Source organism: Chelonoidis abingdonii, chromosome 11 (assembly GCF_003597395.2).
Source record: "Chelonoidis abingdonii isolate Lonesome George chromosome 11, CheloAbing_2.0, whole genome shotgun sequence".
NCBI classification, from domain to species: Eukaryota; Metazoa; Chordata; order Testudines; family Testudinidae; genus Chelonoidis; species Chelonoidis abingdonii.
The window spans coordinates 2,030,208-2,038,953 of record NC_133779.1 but is presented as its reverse complement, the minus strand read 5'-3'; the positions used below and the strand labels follow the sequence as shown (position 1 = coordinate 2,038,953).

The following is an 8,746-nucleotide window of genomic DNA, read 5'->3' as shown; positions in this document are numbered from 1 at the left end:
CACACAACCCAACAACACCCCAGCGGGCACAGCCATGGCTCATGCACAACCTGATGACAACACCCTAGCGGGCACAGCCGCAGCACACACAACCTGACGAGAACACCAGCGGGCACAGCTGCCCACACAACCTGACAACACCCCAGCGGGCACAGCCATGGTGCATACAAGCAACCTAGGATGACATTCCAGCGGGCACAGGGCTCAGCTTGGGGCTGTTGGGGTGGCTGGGGGTCACTGCTGGGCTCACATGAGGTTGTTCCCCTTTGTGATCTCTCCTCCCCAGATACAGCATCCTCCCCCCCACACACACACCCGGCTGAGCGGTGGGATGGTGGGGGAGGGGTTTGTTTTGTTCAACAACCCAGAGCTTCAGGGCAGCGAGGGGCTTAAGAGGTGAAAGTGCCATGTGGGGGGATCAGCTTCGGGGGAGGGTTACTGAAGGGAGGGCACAGAGCTGGGGGAGGGGGCTGGGAGCCAGGACACCTGGGTTCTGTCCCCAGCTGGGGGGGCAGGGGGGCGGGGAACTGGGACATTCGGGTTCTAGCCCTGGCCCTGCTGGGTGACCTTGGCCCTGTCTTGCCCCCTCTCCGTGGCTCAGTTTCCCCCTCTGTAAACGGGGATGATATTAACGTGGGGGGGGGGGCACAGCCCTCACGGTGCTTTGAGATCGGTGCTGGCAAAGGGCCGGACCATTATCTACAGCGGCTGGTTCCCCCCCCCCAATAAATGCAAAGTGCCCAGGGCCTGGGAGGGGGGATGTGGCCAGATGGTCCTGGCCCAGAGCAGCTTAAGGGCTGCAAATCCCCCCGAGGGGGGGGGAACGTGCAGTGCTTCCCTGCGGGCAGGTTCCTGGGACTGGCAGCGGGTCCTGAGCCAGAACTAGCCCCTGGCACCTCCCACTGCCAGGCAGGGCCGCTGGGTTGTTCGGGGGGGCGGGGATAGGGGCTGAGATTTCTCCCTTTGCAGGCCCAGCCATAAGCCCCCCCATCTCTAGCAGGGGCAGGGCTGGCAGCATTTCACCCCGTTTCTCTGTCTGCCCCCCTCCCTGGGGTCGCCCTGCCTCACTCATGTAAGCCGGGCAGGCCGGACTGCCAGGGAGAGCCCCCCTGCCCCCCGTCGCTCCCCGCAGCCCAGCCCCATCTACCACCCAGCTTAGTTTTTAATTCTTAAAAATTGCATCTGGTCATCGATACTTTTTATTGTCAGCCCAAAGGCTGAGAAAAGCAGGGAGCCATGATCTGCCCCCACCCTGCAGAAACACCCCCCGCCCCCCAAATATTCCCCACCCCTGGCTGATCCCAGGGCCGGAAAAGGCTGATGTGGGGGGGAGTTCCAGGAACCCTCCCCCCTGCTTGCACCATGGTGGAAGACTCCAAGAAACAACAAATATATTTTTTAAACGAGTTGGAGCCGGGAGCCCCCCCAACACCCCAGCTGGATCCTGGGGGGTCGTGTCTCCCGTTCAGCCCTTGGAGCAAACCTGCCGAGGCCCCCCCCCCAGTCGGGGGGGGGGTGCTCAGGAAGCAGCCACAGGCATTTGCCTTGTCAAGCGGGCGGCCCAGCTGCCCCAGGCTCACACGTAGGCGGACTCGCTGGACTGGGTCCGCCCCAGCGGTGGCACCTGGGCCAGGGCCGAGAGCTCCTTCTTGCGCACCTCGCAGACAGATTTGCGCCGGGCCTGCACGCCCCGGATGGCCGTCTTGATCTTGCGCCAGCCCAGATGGTTGAGCTCGGCCAGGTTGAGCAGGACGCAGATCCCGCTGACGGCGAACATGAAGACCAGGAAGACGGTCTTCTCGGTGGGCCGGGAGACGTAGCACTCCACCTCCCGGACGCAGGGGTAGCGGTCGCACTCGAAGATGCCCGGCACGTTGAAGCCATACAGGAAGTACTGGCCCGCCAGGAAGCCGATCTCCAGCGCGTTGCGGAAGACCACCTGGATGATGTAGAAGCGGGAGATACCCTCCTGCCGCTTCACCTTGGCGCTCTTGGGCGGGCGCCGGGGGGTGCTGGGCAGCTCCTTGACCTCCAGGCAGTCGGGTTCCTCCTTGGCCGAGCCCTCGGGGTTGTGCACCAGGATGCCGTTGACGCTCCGAGCCTTGCGGGCGTCCTTCTCCAGCAGTGGGTAGAGGAAGGAGTAGCGCCGGTCCCGCTGCTTGGCCGACTGGTGCACGGAGTAGGTGATGAAGCAGAGGCTGGGCGTGCACACCAGGATGATCTGGAAGACCCAGTAGCGGATGTGGGAGATGGGGAAGGCCTTGTCGTAGCAGGCCTGGTTGCAGCCCGGCTGCAGCGTGTTGCACATGAACATGGTCTGCTCGTCCTCGTACACCGTCTCGCCCACGATGGCCACGATCAGGATCCGGAAGATGACGACCACCGTCAGCAGGATCCTGCAGGGGGGAGGAGAGGGGAGGAACCCAGCTGGGCGCGGCGAGGGGAGCAGGCCCCGCTGCGCTGGGAGCTCCAGGTGGCGGGGAGCTTGTGGCAGGCGCAGGACGCCTGGGTCCTGGTGGTTAGAGTGGGGTCTGGTGCTTAGAGTGGGGGAGGGCTCCTGGGTTCTCCCCTTATCTCCAAAAAGGACTGGTGGCAAGTGGTTAGAGAAGGGGAAATCTGGGCTCCAGGACTCCTGAGTCCTGTTTCTAGCTCCGTCATTCACTCGCTTTCAAATCTCTGGCCAAAGTCCTTTCTCAACCCCGCCCCCGTGCCTCAGTTTCCCCGTGTGTATAATATGGCACCTGATGCTTACTCATCTCCCATCCAGCCCATGAAATTCCCTCAATATTTACACCTCTTGCCCCAGAGGTGCGACACAGAGCGGGCGGGTGGAGGGGTTGTCTCTATTATGCCTGGGGATAAATGGCTGGGGGGGACCGTCTGGGGCGCCGGAAAATTTAGCAGCACTGGGTGATTCGAGCCAGCGGCCCAGCTGTGCTAATGGGGGGCCCCGTTGCACCCCACTGCAGAGCTGCTGCTGCCCTGTGCCTCAACTCGGGTGACGAACGCCAGGAGGAGCAGAGGTGAGGCTGGGGGTGACAGCTCCGGCAGTGGGGTTCACAATCCTCTGACCCAATAAATCTGGGTGAGGGGGCAACACTAGCTCCCTCCCTACCCCCCCCCGGGCTGGGCAGGGGACGTTCAGCCCTCACCAGTCAGACCCCAACCTCCTGATGGCATTTCAAAAATCTTCTGTTTTGGGGAGTCAGAGACAGGATTGTTGATCTTTGCAGGTTGACAAGACAGTGGGTGATGCATGGGGAGGGGCTGGGAGCCAGGACAGCTGGGTTCTATCTCAACACTGGGAGGGGAGTGGGGTCTAGTGGTTAGAGCAGGGGGCTGGGAGCCAGGACTCCTGGGTTCTGTCCCAGCTCTGGGAGGGGAGTGGGAGCCAGGACTTCTCGGTTCTATCCCGGCACCGGGAGAGGTTGATGCACTTGACCTGTTGCCCAGCTGCCGGAGCGGGGAGAAGGATGAGCACCTCTCGTTCCCTGATTCTCGGTGGCAAACGCATCTGCTGCCCCTTTCCCTGGGGCCTTTCACACCTGACCATGCACCCCTAAAATGCAGCTACCTCTGGGGCAAAGCGCCTCAGCTAGCAAACCCCAGCACAGAGGGGGGGTTCACTCTGTCAGGACAACACAGCCCACCCCATGTGGGGATCTGAACCTGTGGAGCCAGAGACACTCCTTCGCCCACCAGCTGTGGGGGGGGCACTGCACGCAAACCCCACAGGGCTGAAACCAGCCTCTTCCTGGCCATAATGTGATGGGACGGTGCCCTCGTCTGCGTCCCCTCCCTTGGCAGTGTTCATGATCTCAGGGGGGCTGGCCACGAAACACCTGGCATGCTCCACTGAGAGCGCCCCCCCTTGGGCCCGACACTGCCCAGACCCTGACTGAGATCAGGGCCCCGTCGCGCCGGGCATCACAGACCCAGCAGGAGACAGTCCCTGCCCCAAACTGCTCACCGTCTGAGCAAAGAGTCGATCATTCTCCGTTACAGCTGGGGAAACTGAGGCTCAGAGACACAGGGACTTGTCCAGAGAATCAGGGCAGAGCAGTGATTAGAGCCCAGCTCCCAGGGCATTAACCCCGCGGCCGAGCCCTTCTGTGCCACTGACACGCTGCTTCGGCAGCCAGGAGAGCTGGTCCACCGCATCCCCACGCCAATCGGCCCCATGCCTGCCCCCAAGGCCTGGCCCAGTGGAGAGTGACTGAGTGCAGCGGTACCGGATAGCTGGGCAGCAGGGCTGTGCCTGGTGCTGGGAGGGGAGCGCGGGAGGCCTGGCTTCCATTCCCAGCGCTGCCACAGACCCACCCAGTCACCTCAGGTGGCTCGCACAAGCCCCGTGCCTCAGTTTCCTGAGCTGTAAAATGGGTATAACAATTGCCCCGCGGACTCCCTGGGCAGGGGATGGGGAGCACGCCCCACACCAGTGCTGAGCGGGTCCATTAGGAGGCGCCAGGGAGCAGGGCTTGGTTAATCAAACACGAGGCGCAGCTGGGCAGGAACCAGGTGGGGCCTGTATAAAGCCCGGGAGCTGGCACCCAAAGGAGGCTGCAGGGACTCCCCGGGGCTCCCCTGCCAGCCGCTGGCGGAGCAGCACAGGTGGTGCCGCAAGGGGCAGGCTGCCGTTTCGTACAGCGGGACTCTGATACCCCCAGGAAGGGGGAACCCCGGAGACAGCCGGCCTGAGTCACCAAGAGGGGGCCCCTGGCTGCTCATGCCCTCTCTGATTTGGGGGATGCTTGTCCTGACCTGAGGCTGAACCCGCATGAGGTGGGAACTGCAGGCTGGGGAGGGTGGCTGGAGTACGGGCCCTAGAGGCCCCACCCCTCTGAGTCCCCCTTGGGAACCCCTCCGCATCCGAACCCTCCTCCTCATCACGGCCCCGATCCGGCCGAGGGGCCTTAAAACGCTGTATGGGCCCAGCCCGAGTCCCCTGCCTGCCAACACGGTCCCGTGTCCCAGCCCCTCCTGGGTGACCGGACCAGGCAGCAGGATGGTGACACGGGCGGCAGCCCCTGCTGGGGAACAACCCCCGCTGAGGTGAGACGGGTGCCCCCGGGAATCCCACAGCCTAGAGAAAGCATCTCCCTGTCCATCCATCCTGCCCTTTCCCTCTCTGCTCCGGCCCGTCCTGGCAGCGAGCGCCCAGCTCCGCCTGCGCCCCCCCCAGAGCGCCCGCGCCCAGGCTGCCCCTCTGCCCCATCCGGCACCAAGCGCCCAAGCTCCGCCTGCCGCCCCCTCTGCCCCGTCGGGCACCGCTGCCCAGCTACCCTGCGCCCCCGCCCCATCCTCAGCACCGAGCGCCCAGCCTGCCCTCCGCCCCATCCTGGCATGAGCACCCAGCCCCGCCCACCCCTCTTGCCCCGTCCTGGCGCCAACGCGCCCAGGCCCCGCCCACCCCCTCTTTTGCCCCTTCCCGGCGGCGAGCCGCCCACCCCGCCGCCCCAGCACAAGCGCCCCAGCCCGCCCACCCTTCTGCCATGTGTACCAGCGCCCAGCCCCGCCCACCCGCTGTCCAGAGCCGCCCCCCCAGTGCAGCCTCCTCCCCCCCTGCTGGCTTTGTGCCAGGGCTGGAGCAGGGGGTTGCTCCCCCCATCAGGCAGCAGGGCCCCCCGCGCCCTGTTTTCCCTGGCTGACCTCTGGGGTCAGGCTGCCACATCTGCCCCCGGGGCCTGTGGTGCCCCCCAGCAGTGGAGGGGGGGATGGCGAGAGCGAGCAGCTGGCTGGCTCCCCCTGCACTCATCCGCAGCCCCGCAGGGAGAGCGACTACCGGCTCATTCATTGCCACCCGGCCGAGGGGTTGCCGGGTCAGAACAGGGCCCCTGGCACCCCCCCCCACACACTCCATGGACTGGGATCCCCCAGCACGCTGTCTGCCAACCCCCCACCCCATGGGTCCTACAAAGGGGGAAACTGAGGCAGCATGAGAGGATGGAACTTGCTAAAGATCACTGGGGAAGGCAGTGTCCAGAACAGAACCTAGGTTCTGCCCCCAGCCCCAACCACCAGCCCCCACTCCCCTCCCAGAGCTGGAGACAGACCTCAGGAATCCGGGCTCCCAGCCCCCCCTGCTCTAACCACTAGACACCACTCCCCTCCCAGAGCTGGGGACAGAACCCAGGAGTCCTGGCTCCCAGCTCCCCCGCTCTAACCACTAGATCCCACTCCCCTCCCAGAGCTGGGGAGAGAACCCAGGAGTCCTGGCTCCCAGCCCCAAAACTCCGGCCTCCTGCTCTCACCATCAGACCCACTGGGCTTTCCCGGTGGGTAATTTGGGCAATTCCCACCCGGCTGCTACAACGGGCAACCTTGGCCCCAGCTCCACAGAGCTGGAGAGGGCAAGAGTCCAGGTCTCCCTGGCTCTTCACTAGCCAGGCCCCCCTTCCAGAGCTGCACCCCCGAGCTGGAGGATGCAAGGGACCAGCCCCCCCCGCCCCCACAGAGCTGGAGGGTTCAAGGGACTAGTGCCCCTTCCAGAGCTGCACCCCCGAGCTGGAGGATGCAAGGGACCAGCCCCCTCCCCCCGAGCTGCACCCCAGAGCTGGAAGGTGCAAGGGACCAGCCCCGCCCCGCGAGGTGGAGGGTGCCAGGGACCAGTGCCCCCTCGAGCAGGAGGGTGCAAGGAGCCAGGTCTCCCTGGCTCTTCACTGGCCAGGCCCCTCCTCCAGAGCTGCACCCCCGAGCTGGAGGGTGAAAGGGGCCAGCCCCCGCCCCCAAGAGCTGGAGAATGCAAGGGACCAGCCCCCCCGAGCTGCATCCCAGAGCTGGAAAGTGCAAGGGACCAGCCCCGCCGCCCCGGGCTGGAGGGTGCAAGGGACCAGTGCCCCCCCGAGCTGCACCCCCGAGTTGGAGGGTGCAAGGGACCAGCCCGCCCCCCCGGGCTGGAGGGTGCAAGGGACCAGTGGCCCCCCGAGCTGCACCCCAGAGCTGGAGGGTGCAAGGGACCAGCCCGCCCCCCCGGGCTCGAGGGTGCAAGGGACCAGTGCCCCCTGAGGGTGCATGGGACCAGCTGCCCCTCCGGCGCTGGAGGGATGCCAGGGGGACAGCCCGCCCCCCCAGCTGGAGGGTTCAAGGGACGCAGTGCCCCCCCGGAGCTAACACTCCCAGAAGCTGGGGATTGCAAAGGGACTCAGCCCTTTCGCCCCCCCCGGGCTGGAGGCGTGCAAAGGGACCAGTGCCCCCCGAGCGTGCTAGGAGTGCAAGGGGACCCAGTGCCCCCCCGAGCTGCCCCCCCCGAGGCTGGGCAGGGTGCAAGGGACCAGTGCCTCCCCGAGCTGCACCCAAGGATGCTGAGGGGTGCAAGGGACCAGCCCCAGCCCCCCGGTCTGGGGGTGCAAGGGACCAAGTTGCCCCCTACGAGCTGCATCCTCAGAGCTGGAGGGTGCAAGGGACCCAGCCCCCGCCGCCCCGACTGGAGGGTGCAATGGACATGCCCCCCCGAAGCGGTCAACCCCAGTGTTGGATGGGTGCAAAGGGGCCAGTGCCGCCCCCGCGCCCCGAGGCTGGCAGTGGCTCCCAGGGACCACCAGGTGCCGCCGCCCGAGTTTGGAGGAGTGCAAGGGCCAGTGCCCCCGCCGAGCTGGCACCCCTTCCCGAGTTGTTGAGGGTGCAAGGGACTAGTGCCCCTACCGAGCTGTGAGGGTGCAAAGGGACCAGGGCCCGCCTCCCCGGGCTGGAGCGGCTCCAAGGGACCATAGTGTCCCCCCGAGCTGCCCCCCCCGAGCTGGAGTGGTGCAGGGACCCAGTGCCCCCCCCGAGCTGCACCCCCGAGCATGGAGGTTGTGGCAAGGGGCCAGTAGCCGCCCCCCCCGAGCATGGAGGGGTGGCAAGGGACGCAGTGCCCCCACCGAGCTGCACCCAGAGTGTTGGAGCGTGCCAACGGTGCCTAGTGCCGCCCCGCACCGCCGAGTTTGGAGGGTGGCAAAGGTGCCAGTTGCCCCCCGAAAGCTGCACCCCCGAGTTGGGAGGAGCTGCAAGAGGACCCGTGCCCCCCCGAGCTGCACCCCCGAGCTGCGAGGGTGCAAAGGGGCAGTTGCCGCCCCCCCCGAGACTGTGAGGGTGCAAGGGACCAGTCTGCCCCCCAGAGCTGCCAACCCCATGTGTTTGGAGGGTGCAAGGGGCCAGTGCCGCTCCCCCCCGGGTCTGTGACGGTGCAATGGCACCAGTGCCGCGCCCCCTATGCTGCACAGCCTCAGTGTTGGAGCGTGTCAAGGGGTGGCCAGTGCCGCCCCTCACCGCCGTAGCTGGGAGGGTGCAAAGGCCAAAGCCCCCGCCGCTCGCGGCACCTGCCGATCATAGTCGAGTGCTGCTGCACCGCGGCCTCCAGCAACCTTTTCAGGATCGTTCCACTTTCGCCCATCGCGGCGGGGCGCCGGGGCTGCACCGCATCCCAGCAGCGGGGAGACCCCGAGCCGCTCCCCGGCCCCCGTCAGCTTGCGGGGACACCCGGCGTCCGGGCCCCCGCCGGGCAGCCCGGGCCATATGGGAGCGGGCGGAGCGAGCCCGGCGCCCGCTGCGCGCTGCCAACTGCGCCGCTGTCAAGGCCGCCGGGACCGCGAGGCGGCGGGATTAGTGCCCGGCCCCCCCGCCCCGCCCGGAGCGGATCCGGCGCGGGGGGGCCGGCACAGCGGGCCAAGGAAAAGTATTATGGGGGGGCAGCGACGTAGGTCATGTGTAGTGCGGCCGAGGCGCACACACACTGCAACGCTGCACACACATCATTGCAACTAATACA

General features: G+C 66.4%; 1 protein-coding gene across 1 annotated transcript; it reads right to left on the bottom strand.

Moving 5' to 3' along the window:
• Positions 1–1,524: 1,524 nt before the first annotated feature.
• On the bottom strand, positions 1,525–8,396 carry LOC116833851 (gap junction delta-2 protein-like). The gene is made up of 2 exons (XM_075070446.1): positions 8,298–8,396; positions 1,525–2,396 (listed from the first exon to the last, which is right to left on the bottom strand). Exons 1-2 carry the CDS (start codon positions 8,369–8,371, stop codon positions 1,577–1,579), a joined length of 894 nt encoding a protein of 297 aa, XP_074926547.1. The 5' UTR covers positions 8,372–8,396; the 3' UTR covers positions 1,525–1,576.
• Positions 8,397–8,746: the final 350 nt, after the last annotated feature.